Source organism: Momordica charantia (genome assembly GCF_013281855.1).
Source record: "Momordica charantia cultivar OHB3-1 chromosome 4 unlocalized genomic scaffold, Mcharantia_2.0 BLBB01000004.1, whole genome shotgun sequence".
NCBI lineage: Eukaryota > Viridiplantae > Streptophyta > Magnoliopsida > Cucurbitales > Cucurbitaceae > Momordica > Momordica charantia.
The window spans coordinates 25,601,850-25,623,451 of NW_028275162.1; the positions used below are offsets into that span (position 1 = coordinate 25,601,850).

General features: G+C 35.3%; 4 protein-coding genes across 9 annotated transcripts; 2 read left to right on the forward strand and 2 right to left on the reverse strand.

The window, feature by feature from the left end:
• Positions 1-437: 437 nt before the first annotated feature.
• Positions 438-4,804, forward strand: LOC111006566 (mRNA-decapping enzyme subunit 2). The gene is made up of 8 exons (XM_022278571.2): positions 438-652; positions 1,576-1,727; positions 1,919-2,046; positions 2,165-2,260; positions 2,561-2,713; positions 3,689-3,792; positions 3,876-3,943; positions 4,234-4,804. The coding sequence occupies exons 1-8, from the start codon at positions 570-572 to the stop codon at positions 4,416-4,418; spliced, it is 969 nt and encodes a 322-aa protein (XP_022134263.1). The 5' UTR covers positions 438-569; the 3' UTR covers positions 4,419-4,804.
• A 1,350-nt stretch (positions 4,805-6,154) lies between these two features.
• MAN6 (Glycosyl hydrolase superfamily protein) lies at positions 6,155-9,346 on the reverse strand. Of its 3 annotated transcripts, XM_022278520.2 has the most exons (7): positions 9,207-9,346; positions 8,710-8,815; positions 7,983-8,262; positions 7,369-7,563; positions 7,146-7,268; positions 6,796-7,007; positions 6,155-6,698 (listed from the first exon to the last, which is right to left on the reverse strand). In XM_022278520.2, exons 2-7 carry the CDS (start codon positions 8,718-8,720, stop codon positions 6,254-6,256), a joined length of 1,266 nt encoding a protein of 421 aa, XP_022134212.1. In that variant the 5' UTR covers positions 8,721-8,815; positions 9,207-9,346; the 3' UTR covers positions 6,155-6,253. The 3 variants fall into 3 exon arrangements, with proteins under 3 accessions (XP_022134212.1, XP_022134213.1, XP_022134211.1); XM_022278521.2 differs by lacking the exon at positions 8,710-8,815 and having other exon boundaries at positions 9,207-9,340; XM_022278519.2 differs by lacking the exon at positions 9,207-9,346 and having other exon boundaries at positions 8,710-8,900.
• Positions 9,347-9,488: 142 nt separating this feature from the next.
• On the forward strand, positions 9,489-12,923 carry LOC111006527 (putative aquaporin PIP2-5). The gene is made up of 4 exons (XM_022278522.2): positions 9,489-9,795; positions 10,391-10,686; positions 12,125-12,265; positions 12,524-12,923. The coding sequence occupies exons 1-4, from the start codon at positions 9,489-9,491 to the stop codon at positions 12,641-12,643; spliced, it is 864 nt and encodes a 287-aa protein (XP_022134214.1). The 3' UTR covers positions 12,644-12,923.
• A 2,033-nt stretch (positions 12,924-14,956) lies between these two features.
• On the reverse strand, positions 14,957-19,859 carry LOC111006064 (uncharacterized). 4 transcript variants are annotated; one of them, XM_022277808.2, is made up of 9 exons: positions 19,603-19,856; positions 19,307-19,484; positions 18,802-19,201; positions 18,104-18,241; positions 17,823-17,982; positions 17,564-17,717; positions 17,312-17,452; positions 16,285-16,483; positions 14,957-15,235 (listed from the first exon to the last, which is right to left on the reverse strand). In XM_022277808.2, the coding sequence occupies exons 1-8, from the start codon at positions 19,824-19,826 to the stop codon at positions 16,289-16,291; spliced, it is 1,590 nt and encodes a 529-aa protein (XP_022133500.1). In that variant the 5' UTR covers positions 19,827-19,856; the 3' UTR covers positions 14,957-15,235; positions 16,285-16,288. The 4 variants fall into 4 exon arrangements, with proteins under 4 accessions (XP_022133500.1, XP_022133499.1, XP_022133501.1 ...); XM_022277807.2 differs by having other exon boundaries at positions 19,307-19,487; XM_022277809.2 differs by lacking the exon at positions 14,957-15,235 and having other exon boundaries at positions 16,330-16,483; positions 17,295-17,452; positions 19,307-19,487; positions 19,603-19,859.
• Between the last annotated feature and the right edge of the window lie 1,743 nt (positions 19,860-21,602).

Below are 21,602 nucleotides of genomic sequence, written 5' to 3' on the forward strand. Positions count from 1 at the left end.
CATGACTTAAATAATTTTCCAAATAAGTAAGTCGGGTAGTATGTGATAACTTGTTAAGTCAACCAAGTGATCATAAAGCATATTAAAAAACCTCCTACCTCGATGACCATTGTCATTGGTGGGCCACACAACACCTTTGTTCCATCCCCAACAACTTTGATTCATTTTGTAAGATCGATTATAATACACATTATTATTATGGAATTTTCTCATCATCTTTCCAATTTTGCGCGCTACAATTGTTTGAGATTATCTAAATCAAAATAAGATTTAGACAAATTTCACAGTGCCAATTGACTCAACTGGTTAAGAATTAAGATACGTATTTGCGATGAGAGGGCATAAAAAAAAAATTGTCGCACTATATGTTTGGTTGGATCGGGTCGGGTTTCATGAACCGGACCGAATGGCAGTGACTCATTGACTACACTGGCTTATCGTTTCGCAGCTACTTCCCGTGAGCTGTTGGGCGAATCACCGAATCCAGTTTCGGAGCTCTTTCTTTCAGGGTCGACGAAGACGAGCTGGTAGATTGCATCTCGTTCTCGTCGATTCAAGTTCGGAAGTCCATGGCCGGCCTCCACCAGTCCTCCTCCAGTGCTCCGGTCAAAAGCGGCCTCCCTCCGCAGGAACTCCTCGACGATCTTTGCAGGTCAGTTCTTCTAGTTTTACTTAACTCTCTCCAGTTTTGCGATTTGTTCTTGTTGTCGAACTTCTCGAAACTGTGCTCTGAGCATGACATTCTCCAGTTTCGACTTCGGAGGAGGTTTGGTTTACATGACCGATCGTTCGACTGTGACTTGTCTTTTTACATCGTATGAATTTATGTGCTGCCGCACGATTGAGAATGTTTGTTCGATTGTAACTGAATTCTTCTCGTTTGTTGTAGTTTTACTTGCTAGAAATTCTCCTTAAAAAACGGCGCTGAAGCGTAGGAAGTTGAATTTTGAATAGAAATGTGGTTTATGAAAAGGAAAATAGTTGATTGGCTCCAGGATTTTTTTTTCATGCGTGTACATTTGTTTCTGTTCGAAAACTTAGCTTAAACATGTTCGGTGTTGAATGATTTATTTTTAGGAGAGTATGGTTAGTCCATAACTTTGTTAAGAGGAGTTTGTTGATACATATCTGAACGGGCGGTTCGATTATTGTATGCTGGAAGCAACATTGTGTTTTACAATGCAATATAAGGGAAAGTTATTGTGATGATGGATACTGATGAGCGATGATGTTGTCAGATGTTGAATAGGGAAGACGTCTTGTAAGATGCATGAGCATGATGAAGGATTGTGCAAAATGAAACGAGCTCTATTTGCCTAATACCGTGGTGGATCTTAGTATTGGAATAAAGTTTCTGGAACTGATTAATAAGAAACATCTCACATAGTTAAGAACGGAAACATAGGAATTTCTTTTAGGTAACTAATTTTCTTAGTCTTTGTATGAGATTTGATCTTGATGGATCTTCATTTCATTCTCAGTTAGTTTCCTTATTTTTTAACCTGCTTGATGTAACTATAAATCACTTTTCCTCTTCCTTTATTTGCTTCAATATTTTGTATTGATTTTCTGCAGTCGGTTTGTTTTGAATGTGCCGAAGGAAGACCTACAGTCATTTGAGAGGATTTTATTTCTCATAGAGTATGCACATTGGTTTTATGAAGACAATTCGGTGGAAAGAAATCCATCTTTAAAGTCATTAAATCTGAAGGAGTTCACTTCATTATGTATCCTGCACAGTTATGCTACAAATAAATTATGGAAAATAATAGTGGGAGTCGTTTCTCTCTGTATCTCTCTCTTTCAAATTATGATCAATACTTAGTGGTATACTTTGTTTAGCTCATCTTAGTCCAGACTCCAGATTAGCGTGCCTATTGTTGTCTTTACATTTCTGTTTCCCCTTATTATTAATCAGTGTTTAAAAGCTGCGATGTTTTAAAGCCATATGTTGCCCATATTGATGACATCTTTAAAGACTTCACTTCATACAAGGTTCGAGTTCCTGTAACCGGGGCAATCATACTGGATGAGACCTTTGAACGGGTGAGCTCTTGTTAATGAAGCTTAGCACACTGAAAATTATCTATGCTGTTTTTCCCCACATAATTGATGTAAAGGATGCCGACAATGTTCCCTTTTGCTTCTTATTGGCAAACTACAGTGCTTGTTGGTGAAGGGATGGAAAGGATCTAGTTGGAGTTTTCCACGTGGTAAAAAGAGCAAAGATGAGGAAGACCATGCTTGTGCCATTAGAGAAGTAATCTTGATTATTTTTGAAAAGTTCCATTGCATTTTCATCTTTCTCATCTAAAGACCACTTGGATGGTAACTGCAAAACTCACTTGAAGTTTAATGAATTAGAAGTAGTCAGATGTTATTCCATTCTCTGTCCGTAGGATCTGGCCAAGAAAGACTGAATCTTGGTTCAATAATTTCTACTTATATGGTAAAAAGTTTCTTTATTACTGGGAACTTTTTTGAACACTGAGCACCTGTTGAAGTGATTTAATTGCTTGTCGTGTCACCTATAAATACGAGATCTCCCTTGTGAATGTAGGTCCTGGAAGAAGCGGGATTTGATGTTACAAATCTTCTCAACAAATCTGAATATATAGAGGTTATATTTGGACAGCAAAGGGTGCGGCTTTACATCATTGCCGGTGTAAAAGATGATTTTGCCTTTGCCCCGCAAACCAAGAAAGAAATCAGTGTATGTGTTTTTCTTACCTCACACTATGTTTCTTGGAGTTTTAGTATTGATCTACATAGTAATCACTATTTCAGAAATACCGATATTCTTCGCATAGAAAAAAGGCATCAATGTTCTAGTTAGTTGATAAAAGTTTCCATTTCTTAATGTTGCATTCATTTTATGCCATATTGTACGTCTGTACAAGGTTACATTTTATGCCATATTGTACGTTTGTACCATGTAACCTTGATTTTACTGGAAAATACGCTGATGAATCTCTAGTTTAGTCTATGCATTCGTTGGCTTTCATCAGGTTTTTTGAGAGCCATTATTTTGTTGTAAAATTCAAGCATTTATAATATGTAACATATTTTAATACCCAAGTTGCTGACCCATTGCTCGGTGGTTAAAGAATCTCTACCTCCCTTAAAAGAGTTGTTGGTGAGTTGGTATAGGGCATCATTTTATTTTATTTGCGGTCCCACATTGAAACAAAGGTATACGAAGTACGAACATAAATAAAGAGGTTGGCTATGGCTTTTTCGAGATAGGTCATAAGTTTGAACTTCCCCTCATATTTGTGATATAAAATTCAATATATATAGAGACAGTATTTTTAAAGCTATTCAAACTTTGAGATATAATAGCTTTAGGTTGAAAGTAATAAGAAGATATTAGCCATGTCAGGCTTTTTGGGCTTAATAATTGGAAAACTGATGAAAGTAAAAGGTAGGTGGCAACTTGTAGTTTTGAACTTAGAGAACATGGGTTTGGCAAATTTTTGGAAGGAAAAAGGGAATCGAGAGATCCCAAATCCTAAGGACTTTTTATTAAAATAGTATTGCGTTTGAAACTTTTTTAGTGGGGTATATATTAATAATATTCAATTTTTCGTATGGGGGACGTTTTCCTTGTTTATTAGTGATATGCCTTCTATGGAATCTCTTTTTGTAGTTGAAACTTGAAAGCATGCACTTAATTATTTGTAAACAGGAAATTGCATGGCATCGACTTGATGATCTTGAACCAGCTAGTGATAGTGTAATATCTCGTGGGATGAACGGTCTCAAGCTTTATATGGTTGCTCCTTTTTTGGCGTGAGTATCCGTATATTCTTAATGATTTATTGCACATGCTTTAACGAATTTAGATGTTTTAAGCGGTCAGCATCTTCATGCAGATCTCTGAGGTCGTGGATTTCAACACATCAGTCCCCTGTAGCTCGAAACTCCGATGTGCCCATAAGAGGTTTTCTTTTCTCCATCTACTTATAGATTATGATATTTTGCAAATATTATCAAATGAGTTTGCTTCTTTTTTCTTTCTTTCTTTTTTATTAGTACGTACGAGTTTGCTTCTAATTGCTAAAAATAGATCCTGTTTTTCAAATCAAGTTATAGGCCATCCAAATACCAAGGCATAATCTAACAACTCTTACATTCATTCAATTACACAAACTTCCCCCCTAGATTTTATCATACAAATCTGCCAATATGCCTTTCTGAATTACGTCAATGTGGTCTGTTCTTATTTTCAAGGACTTACCATATGGAAGGCTAAGAACAGCTCGATAGGTAGCAGCACCACGGTCACAACAGAGAGCCAAGTAAGTAAACCCGAAGTGAATGTTCTCACCCTGGACACTGGTCCAGGCAGGAGCTTCAGAAACTTCAAGTTTGATACTGCCTCGATCTTACAGTCCATGGAAAAAGCCTTTTCTTAAGTCTTCTATAAGTCCTAAAGACCCTTTTTTCTTAGTTGGCACATGCTTAGGAACCATATAGATATTCCACACATTTAGTAACCAATAGTAATAGCAAAAAAGAAAAGAAAAAGAAAAAAAAATAGTAATAGCCTTTTGTGTAGTGTATAAGAAAATATTGATGTGGAAATGCCAGTGGACAGACGACCACATTATTTGAGTTGCATCAATTTGGTGTTCTTGTGGGGAGAGGTAGAAAAAGGACTATTTTGATCTAGTTTGCCAGCTTGATTGCATTGACAGGTGTGGGTTTTTTGGAGTTTTTCCATGTTTATGGCATATGCATTTTCTGTACAGAGAACATTGATGTGGAAATGTCTTGGAATTTGGTGTTTACTTTAGATTTAGCAATTTGGTTTGGTACTCTTGTGGGGTGAGCACTATTTTTTATCATTTAGAAGACATGCTATTGCTTCTGCTCTTCCCACTTCTTGCTGGCTGGCCCCTACCCATTTCTTTCTTGGTTCACTCACATTTTGTTAGTTATGCTTTCTATTTATATGGTTTCTTTTTTCACTAACATATTATTCAATTGGGTTTTAAATAAGTTAAAAAAGGAACATAATGAAGAAATTTATTTCATGGAGTCTAGTAAAAAGTTTATTTCATTGATCGATTCCTTAGTTTTTAGAATGTCTATGTTGTTGGTGAACTTTGAAAAGACAATCATTTTAGTTCTTACCTAATATCGGAACTTTCGAGTATATGTATTACCATGCTACATGAGTTGATTAAAGTAAGTATTGGACTAATGAGTTCTTTTTTCCCTTTTTTTCTTAATTTACAAAGAAAACAAAAGACAAATTAAAATAAATGGACAAAATGGTTGTAACCAATTCCAACTCTTGCTCTAGAGCATCTAGGACTTCGTCCATGAGAATCATCTTTTCTTCTTCTCTAGATGCAATAGTAGCCATACCATGTGCCACTCGGTTTCTTGCTCGTTTATACCAAACAAAAGAGCATAAAGTGAATGATTGAACTAATGATCGAATTTCAGCAATGATATAAACAAAAATGAGCTTTAATCTTAATTTTTTTCTATAAGAATAAAAATATAAACTGTTTTAGAAATACTCCTATAAAATAAAAAGTGGGTTTTTTTTTTTTTAAATGCAGAAGTAAGGATGAGTGAGATTATTTGAAAAGTATTTATTAAAAAAAGGCTCTCAAATATTACCCTTCCCCTCCCATCCATTCCAGACGCGTGATTAATACTATTCCGGACTTGAGCCGAAAGTAAAACTTTGCCGCCGTAAAGTCGGTGACGCCCGGAAGCTCACCACCGTTTGGCCCTTTCTTTTATCGTGTTTTTATTCTACTGGTTGACCATTGCATGTTTAAATTAACCAGCGGTGATGGTTGGTCTGTCACAGTCCAACTTAAAATACCAAAATACCAGAAAAATAAAAAACTTAAAATTCGTATCAACAGCTTTCCACATGCTGCTTCAGAAGTCAAAAGGAATTGGGAATTTTCTCTCTATTACCTTACACGTGCTTCTGCTGCTCAAATTTTGGTGCCCACAAATTTCAAACCCTCAATTTTGATTCCATGATAGTAATAATAATTCACTTTTTCTTCATAATTCCCAACATTTGTAAGGATCATATAGGTTATTTTGATTGTACTAAAAAAAAAAGGTTATTTTGAAAATTATACTAAAAATATAATGAAGTTGATTAAAAGCAAGCTCATACAATCAATAAAATTCTTATTTATGATACATGTAATTCATATGAACCCTTCCGATCAGTCCATAAGGATCGGATACCCATATCCTCGACTAAGTTTGTTTACATCTCATCATGATCATGGTGGTCGAGAAAGTCGAGATCCATAACATTTTTCTTCTTACAGCCCCAACGACATTTCATGGAACAAATGGAGTTGAAGATGGACAACCTTGTAGATTGCAGGGATATGATGTTTGAAGTTGAAGGAGATTTAGAGAGCACAATTGCATAACCATCATCCATGTACTCAGTGCCTTCAGGGAACAGCTGCCACAGTAGGCTTCCTCCCCCACTCCCTCCTTTCTTTGTTGAGTCCAACAGGGTCTTGTACACCAAGTTCAGAGCTGCATCCCTGAAAGTTGAGTTGTATCCAGGATCTTTCGACGATACACCGAACTCGGCAAAAATGACTGGCATTCCCAGGTACTTCTCTGCATCCTCTATGTGAGCCTCCATCCATGATTTTGTGAACTGGAGATGGGTGTCCGAGATCGTCGGAGAAACCCTTTGACAATGAACTCTTGTTTAGAATCATCAAAGGTATATCATGAGAAAAGAACAGATTCTAGTATTCAGGTCCTAATGTTGTTTTGGGAACCTACCATGTATCTGCATAAATGTGAACTGAAGCAAAGTCAACACCAAGAACCTTATGGTTTCTGATGAAATCAGTTCCAACTTGTTGGGCATATGTATTTGGATTGAACTGAACTCTATTGGGTGTGGATGGGCCATAGAATCCCTCCAAACCAACCTCCACCAAGTGCTTTGGATCAATGCTCTTCACATACACAGCCATTTCTTGAATCCATCCCTGCCAATGCCATTCAATTCAACAGCTTCGAATTACAAAGTTGGTTGCTCAGTTGCACCACAATCACATATCTTTCTTTTCATGATATGAATTGTGAACTATGGGGCTAATACAATTCCTCTTAAAAGAACAACAAACCTGCAGCTTATCGCCAGAAGGATCTGATGTGCAACGAGGTTCGTTCATCAATTCCCAGCCAAAAATGGTCGGATCCTCCTTGTACGTTACATTTGTGAATGTGTTCACTCTGTTAAGCACAGTCTATACCATTCACATGAAAATCAACAAATATCATTTTCAGGTTATTTTGTATTCAATTTAGTTAACATGTTAAGCAGAGTAATATACGTTTGGAACTCACCTTAACATGAGCCTTGTAATAGCTTCTCAGAGTTGGATCAGAGAAGAAATCATCATCAGATGTCAAATTGAGGCCAGCAGCTCTCCCCCATTTTATATATTGTGCTTTGCCACCATATGCTTCCCAATTGTTTGACAGTGATAATATCAGCCTTATCTTAAACTTCTTGGCCTCACTAATCACAAAATCTAATCCCTGCAATTCATAAAAGAAGGGGCAGTTACATATGGATGAAATAGGAATTATGATAATAGATCTCTGATGCACCGCACGACAATAATTTTGTCAAAGAAGTAAACATGAGTGAATATATATATTTTTCCTCTTTTTTTGTTGATATCTGTGTGTTCAGACTAGCTTGCGCGCACCTCGATTAATCACGGACCAATCGCCTAATCCTACTACATTTGGTTGATAAGGAAACTCGTAGGATATTAAATCTTAGTAAGTGGCCACCATGGTTACATGAGTAGATACGTTGGAATACAATTTTCTATTTTTGTTTCCAAAATGACCTTTAAGAACTACGATTGGATGGTTTGTAGATGTTACTATTGTTCTTAAAAATGGGAAGCTGTTTCTGTAAATAATCCTAATGAATAGCCGATGAGTACCTTGAAGACTTCTTCATCATAGACAGAAGGAGACTTTTGAAGAGCTCTCCACTGGCCATCATTGAAGGCCCAAGTCCTGCAAACAGTTAAACCCACAGAAGAAGCTTGTTTAAAAACCTCTGTGACCTTTCCTCTTGTGGATTGATCCGCTGCAAATACCATCAACCAGTAAGTGTTGAAACCATTAACATAGAACGGTTGGCCGTCTACTACAAATTGGTTCTGTTTTGTCTCCACCATACTCCATGTATCATCTTCCTTTTGAACCACTTGATCCAACCTATATTGATCAACCAAAAAAATCTACGTTTAAATCTTATTTTGGGGCTAACTTTCATACTATTTCAATCCCAAAATTCTGTATAAAAATATGTTTTGATATTTGCCATGAAAGTAGATTGTATAAGTATATATCTTGGTAATTGGGAGTCAGAGCTTTGTTTTCTTATATCTAGGGGCACTCGTGCTCGTCCCAAGATTTAGACTTGAGAGACATTAGGAGTTTTTGATATTAAGCTCACTAGAAGGTTCGAACTCGAGACCTCTAAATCAGTAAGACCAAGAAACCCAAGCCTTTGTCAACTAGGCTCCCCCTTAAAGACGAAAGTAGACGATATTTTAGGCCACATGCATCAAATCCGATACAAGATGAAGAATTGAGGTGAGGAGACAAGAGTAACAATGGAGGATTTAACAATGGAGGTGAGGAGACAAGAGTAATAGTTACCCATGACTCATGTCTGAATACGTGAAATGATCCTCAGTAAATTTCTGATTATCCCCATCACCTTCAAGAGAGGTGGAAACTGTAATCTCAACAGAGGAGATAAAAACTGCAATCAGAAAAACTAGTTTTAAACTCGCACCCATTGTTTTGACTTCTCACTGAGAAACCCACAAGTCCACGCTTTTGGACCACCATTTCTTATGCTATATATACAAATTCTCCAGCTACAGAAACATGAAACGCACAAGAGCCATTGAAGGGAAACGTTTAACTAATTAAATGTTTCAAGCTTTGAAGGTAAGATTAATGATATGATATCCATGATTTTATCTTCCAGTTTCAGACATGGCAATGGCCGTAAGAGTAAAGATGCAATTGCAGATGCTATCACTTCTAAGCTACGTCCTTGTATTAAACTGTGAAAATACATACAGAGGGGAAGCCATAGATTCAGATTGATTATTTATTTGAAAGCATAAAAAGGAATTTGTCGTTACTGTAGTAAGTGGAATGCACAGTGAAGCCACTGTTCTGAGTGGGTCAGAAGGACAAGGTACGGAGCAGAGCAATGGCAAGTGGGTGGGCGATGGCCTGCCCAACTCAGCCGGAGAAGCTGAATATCACTGCTCCTCTTCTCTTCCCTTCCAATCTCCTCTCATTAAATGCCGCTATTCGCCTTCCGATTTCAAACCGCGCTCATTCTCAGTCCCTCGCCGGAAATTTCTTTTTCTCTCGCCTAGGGTTTCGGTTTCGATTTCGATTTCTCGATTTATCTCTTCATGGCCAAAAATGCGGCGGAGCGTGGGTCGTTCTCGGGCAAGGACTATCACGATCCGCCTCCGGCGCCGCTGATCGACGCCGTGGAGATCACGAAGTGGTCGTTCTACAGAGCTCTGATTGCGGAGTTCATAGCCACAATGCTGTTCCTCTACATCACCGTGTTGACTGTAATCGGCTACAAATCGCAGACCGATCATACCGCAAACAAGAATGTGGATCCATGTGGTGGAGTGGGGATTCTCGGCATTGCTTGGGCTTTCGGAGGAATGATCTTCGTTCTCGTTTACTGCACTGCTGGGATTTCAGGTTCGTCTTTCTTCTGCGTTGCTTCAGCTTAAAGTTGAACTTGTTTTTCTTTTTCCCACGTAATGTATTTTCTTTCGTTTTCTTTCATTTTCTCAGCTGCCAAACACAACGGATATGTGTTTTTATCTTATAATTTATTATTTTACTCGATTTGGCGCTCAAACTTAAAAAAAAAAAAAAGAATTCATGTGCTTATTAAATATTTATTTAGTGTTGACCTAAGTTTAATTTATTAGTCAAATGTAAGATGGAGTAAAAATGGAGGGAATTGCCTCTAGTTTATTTCATGCTAAAAGTAAGATTTTAAAATTTTCTCTCTAATTTTTCCCTCTTGAAAATTTAGGTAATAAAATTTCTTCCATTCCTATAAAAATTTAATGTATATATATATATAATATTCTTAAATTTTAATTTTTATACTACGAGACAATTGCCATAAAAACTAGTAAATAAATATTATTTAAAAGTAAAAACATTGATTTACCTCAATGTGTATCTAAAATTCAACTTTTGAGCTTGTTCAAAAGAAAAATAAAAAGAAGAAGAGAAAAAAAAGAAAAAGAAAAGGAAAACCAACTTTTGAGTTTATTTGCAGGGGGTCACATAAACCCAGCAGTGACATTTGGACTGCTGTTGGCCCGTAAGGTGTCACTGGTGCGGGCCGTTATGTACATGGTGGCCCAATGCTTAGGGGCCATTAGCGGAGTTGGGCTCGTCAAGGCCTTCCAGAAGGCCCACTTCCAGAAGTACGGCGGCGGGGCCAATGGGCTCGCCGACGGCTACACCACCGGCGTCGGATTGGCGGCGGAGATCGTGGGTACATTCGTGTTGGTGTACACCGTGTTCTCTGCCACCGATCCCAAAAGAAACGCCAGAGATTCCCATGTTCCGGTATGCATATTAAAAAAATTTCTCAATTTTATGTTAAATTATGAATTTGATCTTAAATCGAGCTTAATTTCAATTTATTAATCCTTATAATTTTGAATGTCTCAGCCTAGCTTCAATTTAATCTTTATGTTTTACTTAAACTTGACGAATAAATTTTCAATTTTTTTTACCCACAAAAAAAACCTATCAATTTTCTTTTATTTTTTTACTTAGTCTTTTTTTTTTACCTTTTCATAATAAGTACAAAAAGTGACGGTGGAAATTCAAACTCATGACTTCTCGATCAAATACAAGTGCCAATTACTGTAGCTCATATTTGCAATTTTTTGCTTAATTCTAAACCTTAACATACTCCATTAGCCTAATCAATCTAGTAAAACAGAAAAAATTAACTCATCGCACCACTAATAAAATATTTTACGTACTAAATATGGTAATGTAATGAGGTAATGATACGGATGATTTGTGAAATTAGATTAAATTAAAACTTCTTAGACTAGACCAATCAAATTTAGTTGTGGCATAGTTTGATAAAAAAAAAATTTCATGAATAAGTTAAGTACAATGCTAATTTAGTATAGATATATCATATTTGTTTTACAAACTTTGGAAAAAAAAAGAATATTAGTATATATATATATACACATTTCATAATGGTCTTCCAAGAGTTGTAAATGGTCACAAAAAGATGGCATTTATTTTCTTCTTTTAATGGTCTCTTAGTTTTCCTTTTTATTGAAAGAATTACAAAGTGAAAGTGGGCTCATGTGTTAGGCACCAACTTCTAAACCTCTAGATTCTTATTTCAGAACTTTACTTTTATGAGAGAAAAAAATAAAATTTCCCTCTATCTTTTTGGTCACCTTGACTTCTTATATAAAAGTTACTAACTTTGGTTTATTCTGTTTCACATGCAAAGCTTTTGTTCATAACTTCCTTAATTTGAAAAACATGATTTTTTTTTCTCTTCTATTTTCATTAGTTGTGTGAAATTTTGGGTTCATAATAAAATATTTGTTTAAATTGTAAATTAGGTTCCTATGGTATGAACATAACTTCAATTTGTTTCCCGTGATTTTAAAAGTTTCAATTTAATCTTTGTAGTTTGAGTGGAGTCTCTGTAGTTTTAAGATTTTAATTTAGCCTCTATGATTTAGTTAAATCTCACCGATCCTTTACGGTAACCAAATTGACACTTTTTTTTACGTGATAACGAGAAGATGTTTTTCATTCAACCAATTGTGTTAGTTAAATTTTGGAATTACGACTAAAATAAAACGAAATAAGTAGAGTTTTTACCAGTGTAATTTATAGATAAACCAATTAGAGACTAGATCGAAACTTTTAAAATTATAAAAACAACTCTAGAAACCAAATTTGTAATTCAACCCATCTTTTTTTAGACTAATGATTCATACATATGTTTATTTGGTTGTAGGTTTTGGCTCCACTTCCAATTGGGTTTGCAGTGTTGATGGTTCATTTGGCCACCATTCCAATCACTGGCACTGGCATCAACCCAGCAAGAAGCTTGGGATCTGCTGTTATTCTCAATGACCAAAAGACTTGGAATGACCATGTTAGCCCTCATCTCTTACACTCAAAGTTTTAAATTTTCGACATTTCAAAGAGAGAAAAACCATAACGTTAGTTTATGAATAATTTACAACGTGATGATTGCAACATCTTTTTGTTTTCAAAGAGAGCAAACATGAACGTCAACGATGATGACTCAAATTTCTGATCAATACATCGAAATTGCAGATATCACTGAAACTACATTTGAAATTCTTTATTTCGTATGATGTTTTCGTGGTGTTTGCTTTTTGTTTTGCAGTGGATATTTTGGGTTGGACCCTTCATAGGGGCAGCCATTGCAGCTTTCTACCACCAATTCATCTTGAGGGCAGGAGCTGTAAAAGCCCTTGGCTCATTCAGAAGCAACCCCCATGTTTAAAGCTATTAGCTGCTGAGCTTTTTGGAGACATGAACAGCAAAATTAACACTACCATTTCTGCTTATTTTGAGTTTTCAATTCCCATGTTTGCTTGTGACTTTCATGAATCTAATGGCTATTTAATTTCTTTTGCTATAATTGGAGTGGTTAAAATGGTCTGGTTATTTGATTTCAGATAACTCCAAAGGGGTACAAGGGTCATTTTCTAGGAGTGGCAAGGTTTGATATTGTTATTTCTTTTCTGGTCTTAATTGATGTGGGGCTTTCTATCCCTTTAGAATTTTGATGGTCATCTGTTAGAAAAAAGTGAATTTACTCTAGAATATACTAGAGGAGAGAGTGAATTTATCCTAAATGTACTAAAAAAAAAAGAAAAAATATATATAGGACTTGCTTGGTAACATCTTCATAAATTGTTTCTTGTTTCTCGATTCTAACTTTTGACAAACATAAGCATTTGATAATTATTATTGTTTCTTCTTTCCTAAAACATTAGTTTATCATTTTTTACTTATAAAATGTCTAATAAATATAAGATAAAAAGTTTTAGGATCTAACTAAAAATTTAATTTTCATATAAAAATTTTAATTTTTTAATTTAAAATTTAAAAATGATTATCTATGTCTTCTTTTAACAAAAGAAAGAAGAAAGAAAAACAACGAACAATCACCAAATACAGGTATGTTTCTATTTATTAAAAAATAAGAAATGAGAAACAAAAAAACAATATAGATTCTTCCTCCACCGCATCCTCTGACGTCATATGGCATAAGTGAGTTCTCTGTACATAGCACGAGTGAACATCATAAGATGAATGGAAATCCAATATCTTTAATCTTTGATGCATAATGAAATTAATTAATCTATTAATTATATGCCGAAAGGGAAATAGTTTAATTGCATTTACTTGTTCGAATGAGTGAAACTCAATGGTTAGTTGGTTAAAGGAAAAAAAAAAGTACAATTAAAAATGATAAACAAACACAAATCTAACTAGGAGCTTGAAGATGTGTGCAGGGTTATTTACATCATTTTGTCCCACTTTCTGTATTTTAAATAATAAAAAAGATATTTTCTAATAAATTTAATCCAAAAGTATTTAACAAATCCTTAAATTTTAAGGGTGCGATTTTAGCAGGTTCAAAATCACTTTTACCATTGTTAAAATCTGGTCATTATTAAAATCTCTTCTCTACAACAAAAAATTTTGATTTTAATAAGCCAAAGCAAATACAGCTCAACAGTAATTAGTATATATCATTTCAAATCAAAAGGTTGTGAATTTAATCCTCACCCACGTACTGTACTAAAAAATAATAATAGTAATAAATCTGTTTTTTTTTTAAATTCCTCTTTCTACCATCACTCTCAAACACACCCTAAAATTGTCTAATAAATTCTCGAACTTTTAATAAGAATGAGTCTTGAAATTTTCAAAATGTAATTTAAGTTCAAAACCTTATCTTTACGAGCGTTAAATAACCACTAAACCCAAAAATATAAACTAATGAGTTATCATAAATTAAATCATTTGTAACACTTTAACTAGAAGGACCAAACTACTCATTTAACCTTAAAGAAGATTCAGAATATGATCATCCGTTATCATGATCTTCTTATCACACACGAAATAATTTCTTCAACGCCTTCTTTACTTTAAATGACACACCACGTCTTCAAATCATACGCCATTCTTTTTTCCATCTTTGAAGCTTTTTCCTATTTCTTGTTAAAAGTTAAAAGACAACAGCACACTTCAGAGCACAAATTCATTCACAAAAGACACATTAATTATTAAATAAACGAGTATGACAGATCACCTGTAGTATAATACAGAAGAGAAAAATGCATAATTTAGGCTTAAAAACAAAGATTACCTTCAAATTGGCTCATCATCCCATCAGTCATAACCTCCTGTTTTTGATTCTTCGTAAAGCCTTTCTTTCACTCAACAATGAACAACAGGAGTCCAAATATCTCTGACATGACTGGTCCCCCAGACCAATATTCTTTTCATTTCTTGTTTGTTGTGATTCTTCTTCTGCTTTCTCTTTTTCTTTTTCTTTTTCTCGCAAATCCCAAAATATTCAACTATAAGCAACCATGACAGATTCTGTTTCACTTGAGTTTAGAATTCTAAGGCACGCCCCCATAATTGCATTACATCATATTCGTAAACACATTGGACCCAGAAACCAAATTAAAGTAACCTCACAGAGGCAGCCTTATGGCCAAACATTTCAGTGAGTTTCAAGCTTTTTCAGCTCTATATAAACTCACCCACTTCAACGAAGTATAAAGAATAAGTGTACCTTACTCCACTTGAAAAGAAATGGCACCCATCTCCACCATCTTATCCCTTCTCTTCTCTTCTCTCTCCTTTTTATCTGATCCTTGGCCTGAGGCATACTATGGTCTCGCTGTCGAAAACTCGGCACAGCTTTCGCTCCTCGGGTACGCTATTTTTCCTGCAGATACTTCAATCATGTAATAATAACAAGATTGTCTGCAAACCAACCAAGTTACTCGTCTTCTTCAACGTTTGCAGCAAGTTTAGTTCAACTTCAGTCTGCACGTATCTGTAACCTTTTCTGTTGAAGATGAAGACTGTTACACAAGTAATGGTATTTCTAGGCTTTCTTCTGTCAAGACTCTAAGGAAAAAAGACTTTCATTGTTTGTTGCAGGAGTAGATCAAAACCTCGGACAAAAAAGAAAAAAAAAATCATCTCTTTGACAAATATTTCACAGAGTACGGCCAAATTACCGAAACTACCAACATTAGAGATGCAAAGATTGTATTGTAATATAATCAGCTCAAACTTTATAGTTATAATTCTATGATATAGCCTTTTTTCCTTGTATGAAATTTGTTTACAGGCGCTGAACAAAAGCATGCAATTGTGACGCTGGAAAGATAGAGAAAGTTGAATTGCCAAAAAAGATGTCCATGTTTTCCAATTATTTAAGCATATATGTTGCTTGATTCTAATTTCGTCCAACAACGTAAAGAAAGGACAAAATAAGGGAAATAGTTAACAAGAAGAGCATTCTAATTTAAGATGAGAGACCATTGAACGAATTCGATACTTTAGAAGTATGAACACATATATGGGAGGGGAACTAATAGCCCACAAAATTGATGAATGAAAGGGATTGCAAAGCTTCCATATGAAAAGTTATATAACAACTTCATTCTCCAAACTATAAGGGAGACTCCTCCCACCCCTTTTACACACTGACTTTGGTTATCTCTTCTTCCTTTGTTTTCTCCCTTCTCACAGTTCTTTTTGTAAGACTTACTAAGTTTATCATTACCACAAGCAGTTTTATTTCATCAGAGTCAGAGCAGTGTTGTCTGAAGACAGTAGACTGCATATTCTAGGAAGCAAGACGTCAAGTTGATCTCAATCAAGCATCTTCCAACGTTATAAAATTTATGAAATTTCAGTTTAACCAATTTGTTTAAATTACAGCATATTTTTTCAATTATTATGCAACAAGGGACAGAATAGAGAACAAAATCTCACTCTGGTCTGACAATGGGGGGCTCCAAAAGGATAACAAAACAAGATGCGACTTTGAAAACTTGTCCACAAAAAAAGAAAAATAAAACAAATTCAGATAAAACATGCTTTTACCTTGCTAGGATTGCAATTTCAGAATATCCTGAAGAACTTGCTCCACCATTATACCACAGGCAAATAAACCTAGCCCAAGAAGTGCCGGCCTCTCCCACAATATTGCCTTGGAGTTGGTGTCCTCAGGTTGCCCATTGTGCATTGCCCATGCCATTGCTGGGGGGAGAACTCCATACAACAGTGTCATGCAGTATCCTCCCTGTTTGATTCAGAGTATCAGAGAAACAGAAAAACCAAGCATTGAATTTCTGTTACATAAAAAAGGGGTATCCACAAATAATTCTTACTAACATAGCTTTGATACTTTTTAATAAAAATCATGGGGTTGGTTGGTATTTATACGTGATCTATCTAATGAAACATAGATACTGGCAATTTAATAACAAAAAGATAAGCTAAATGTTATACCAAAAAACCACAAAAACAACAATCTTCCTTTTTTACTTTTGTAACAATTTTCCAACATAGGCATATTTTATTTTAGTAATGTTGATGAGTAAATAGAGTACATCTGCATCAGTTTATATGTCTCGCGAGTATAAACCAAAAGGAAATGGGGTGAGCGTTCAGACATATATATATGATATGTATGTACGTATAATATGTATGTATATGCATCTGTTGCAAGCAATCCTATATGGTTCCATTGAAAGTTTGCCTAGTCATACTGCCACTTAAATATGAAGAAGAACCATTTCCTCTTCACATGGCAAAAATGTTTCATGAGACAACCATGGCATGGAAATGGAATTATATTGCTTATGGTGTACTGAAGGGTAAATGCAGATCCACACTTCCTAAGTTCACTTAGTTAAATGTAGTATAAAGTTTATAGGAATTAGAAGCTGACTGCAATCTTAACTATCAAGAGAAAATCTATTGAAAAATAAATTCATAATGAAACAAAAATCACACTTAAGATTTCTACTTTAGAATGTGCAAGTACCTAAGCTTGAATTATAGTTGATGCCCTTACAATGCATATTCATTGTTTACAGAACAGCAAGCACCTGCTTATGTTACTTACTGCAATATCCGTGGCAGCAGAGAATGAATCTGGATTAGCAGTGGACACAAGGAGAGAAGGACCAACAGCAATTGCCATGGCAGTGAGACTAACTTTATTCATTTCCCACCATTTCCTTGTTAAGCAGAACTTGAATGGTTCCTGTCGTAGACAAGAACATATATGGTAGCCACATTAGTTTTGTGCTTCAACATGTAAATATATAGCAGATATGTTTGGAGACAACATTGAATCAGGGACTGAAGAAATTACTTGCACAGTCTTTGTTATAGAGAAATTCAATGAAATATTGCTGAGTTGCTCCTTGAAAAACTCAGAGAAGCTTAGCAAAGTTCCAAGCATGGATGTTCCAACAGCAAGAAGTGAGAACCATTCTACCATGTAAGAAACTCCACTCCATCTCACTCTGGATGTCAAACCATAAAACTCTTTCAGAAACTTGAGGAGATGATAATTTGGCATATCATTAATAAAGCTACTCTACAAAATCTTGAAGATTTGAATGAACTACCTTAGGAGCAATTCAACAGGGTCAACTACTTGATCAGCTTGCGCTGACAAGCCAAGCGCAATCGCATCCCAGATGAGCAATGCTAGCAATGGAATGAAGCTACCAAGCAAAACTGAAACTCTTAGGCGGTGAAGGTCACCTTCCAAATAAGCACAAAGAACTGCCAAGGTATATAAGGTTTTATCAACCTAATGGGGGCTACAGCTTCACGCTTTCACAAATCATGTAAACAATAGCAAAGTAATGATATTAATTAAAACAAATCTCTTACATAATTTTACCTGGTATTACATCGTGGTATACCAAAGCAAAGATAATAACAGGTATTGTGGTTGGGGCCTTTCCCCAGTCTCCTCCACCTTCCATTGCAAACCATCCTCCACTTTGAACAGCTAACACCTCAATTCCAAGTAATAAACCTGTTCACCAAAGACATTCAAGAATGCCAGAGTCAACCGCTTGCTTTTGCAACAGGGAAGATATGAAGATATATAGACAGTTTTGTCTATAAAACTGTTATCAAACACCATTTTCAAGTAGTGTATAAAGGTGAAGACTGAAGATTATTGTAAATTTAAAAATGAAAACCATAATGTACAGGTCCATAATTTAGAAGTAATAACAACTCCCCTTCTTCTCAAAAACAATCCGAGAACAAACTAAAAGGAAAGTGAGAGAGAATTTTTAGAAAATGATTATCCAGATATGTTTGCATTGAATTTTTGTTCCAAGAAAGTAAGAACAGCACTTAAAAACGGAATATCCTTAATGTAGTTCAATCAATGATTAAAATATCTGTCTACATGTTGATATATCCATAAATCGGAGGCCCAATATCAATATTAATTACCAATCTATATCTTGTATAAATATCATAAAAAGTATTTATATCTTTTTTTTTTATATTTTGACATTGATATTTTAATCCTTGAGTTTGATCGACTTGAAAGGGAATAAAACTTGTCGAGCCTGAAGTTACCTATCATACAGGCGGTAAGCCATTGGTTGACTTGATCAATGGCTATGGTCCTACCAACGGAAATGAGCATAGTAAAAGTTAAAGTGAAGAGGAAGCCTGAAAGTGGAGTTGGAAGATTGAAAGAATGGAGAAGAATCTCTCCGGACTTGGAAATATAGGCAACCATGGAAGTGTAGCCCAAGAAAACATAGGCAACACTGGCCAGGGTTCCACCGCAGTCCCCTAGCGTCTCCTGCACCATAGTCCTTACGGAGATCACCTCCATCCCCGTCTCTCCCTCTTCCTTCTTCTTCTTCTTCCTCCTCCTCCACAGAACCACATTAATTTCAATCAGCAGGAGCGCTTCTAATAGAAGAAAGCCCCAACATAGTATTATAGTAATCGAACTGGGAAAAAATCCCTGCCACAGAATTACAAGAGAATAATCTGTCGGAACCTCCGTTTTCTACATCTTTTGAATAAAGTGCTAAAGACAAAAGAGAGAAAGGGAGGGAGAGAGAGTTACAGCCGGAGATGCTTTCTCTGGAAGTGCAAGAATCCCTGATCCAATGCTGGTACCAATTACGAGAGCCATGGCTCCTGCTACAGTTCCTTTCTTCTCAGAAGCCCTAACAGGCTGTAGCTCTTCTCTTGATTGTAGGCTTTCCTCTTTCTGCTTGAAGCAGAGTAAGCGACGGTTGGAGCTGCTGGTAAGATCAAAGCGAGCGAAATTCAAAATTCATACCAAACAGCGCTCGGAAACATGGCAAAATCGACGGATTAAAGGTATAAAAATGAAACACCATAAGTAAGGAACGTTACTTCTTCGATCTGTCGAAGATTCGTCGAATGATCCTTGAACATGGAGATGGCGATCGTGGAAAAGTTTGCAGGCGTCGTTCGTGGCTTTTGGGGCAGAATAAGGCGGACGAGATGATGATGGAGTGTAATCCCATAACCATGGAAGCAAAATTCAGAGGCGAAGAGAGTGATTGAAAGTAGTGGCTGGAAATGAAATCCATTGGAAAACTGAAGTTTCCAAGCATGTTGGGGAAGATTCCATGGGGTCCAATTTCAAAAGATTCGAATTCATTCCAGTTCCAAATATGTTGGAGGGTTCTGTACCCGGATCAGAATCAGACATGGGCTTTTGTCGTGATCCACGGAATATTAAGCTACACCTCAACTGGGCCATTAATTGGGCTTGGAGTGCCCAGATGGGCCTTTGTAATGATTTACAGTATTTCAGCTGCCTTAATTGGGCCATTAGTTGGGCCTGTAACATTTCTCAAGGCCCAACCCAAATGTTTCCTCGGTCAAGGTTCAACACCTCATTCTTAACGAACTATCAAGTTCTTCCTCTCTTTTTCTTCCCTTTCTAATGCAAAAATTAATATTCATACTTGGACAATATTAGCGTAATTCAGCAAAGACATCTAATTAGGTTGGAGGTTCAAATCCTCACCATCCACATCAAATCTATTAGAAGAATTTTTTGTAAACATTCTTTTATAATTATACTATCTCGTTAAACTTTTTGTATGAAAAAATTCTATCAAATATCACCTTTAAAATTTTCACTCTTCGATATTTTAACAAATTCGCTTTATTATACATTGTCTTAAAAGAACTAAAAGTTAGATTTGAAACAACTAAATGAAAAGACAATATTAAAATCTACTAGTAATGGATCAACATAAGCAATAAATTATGTACAGAGGACCACAATAAATTATTCATTTCATTTCCATCAACTTTTCTCAAGAAACAAACACAAAGTTGGTAACTACCACGCTAAAACTATCACTAACACATGGAGAATTTTCTAGTATTTCGGGATCTGGATACCATTTCCATTAGTTATCTGTTACATCAATATCATATTAAATATCATATTAAAGACACGAAGTCCACTAATTATAAAGAATTATTAATAAAAATTATAAAATACTGTGAATAAAGGAAATACGTACTCTTGAAAATTTTTGGTTAAAAAACATATTTTGTCCCTATACGTTTACTAAAGTAACAATTTAGTCCATGATCATTAGTTTGTAACGATTTAGTTCCTGTAACAATTTAGTCATTGAACTTTAACTTGTAACGATTTAGTGTTTGTCATTTAAAATTTATAACAATTTAGTCCATATTGTAAAAAATTTTATTAAAATTAAGTGTCAAATTTTATTGTATAACAATTTTATCTTTGTAATTATAAACATATTTGGTCCCTGTTTAGTTTGTCAATCTATATATATGAGAAATTTAACAAAAATATTTCACGATAAGGACAAAATTGTTAGCAACTTTAAATTGTAATGACTAAATTGTTACATATTAATGTTCAAGGACTAAATTGTTACCAATCTGAAAGTGCAGGGACTAAATTATTAGTTTAACCGAAGTACAAGTAGCACTCATATATGGAAGATGTATTTATCAAATAAAAGATGATATTTGTCTCTTAAGCTTTAGGTCAGCATGAGACATGGATAGTGGAGCGTTGGCTAATCAAACCATTAGGGCTAATAAAATGATTAATGAAAGGCCGAACAGAATGGGAAATGACAGTCAATTTGGAGGATTTCAATCATCAAAATTAGTAACTTCTAAGTGACATTCAAAGCCAACCCAAATATTATATTATGATTCTCTTTGAGATTCCAACAACTCCTCAAAATGACCTTCACTAATTTCAATTCAGTTGAAGGCATCATTAAACTTGCTTTTCAACAATCACAAACTCAAGAGCATGATAATGACTTCGTGGCATTTGGGTTAAGTTGATAATTTGGTTTCTAATGTTTAATGATTCCAATTTA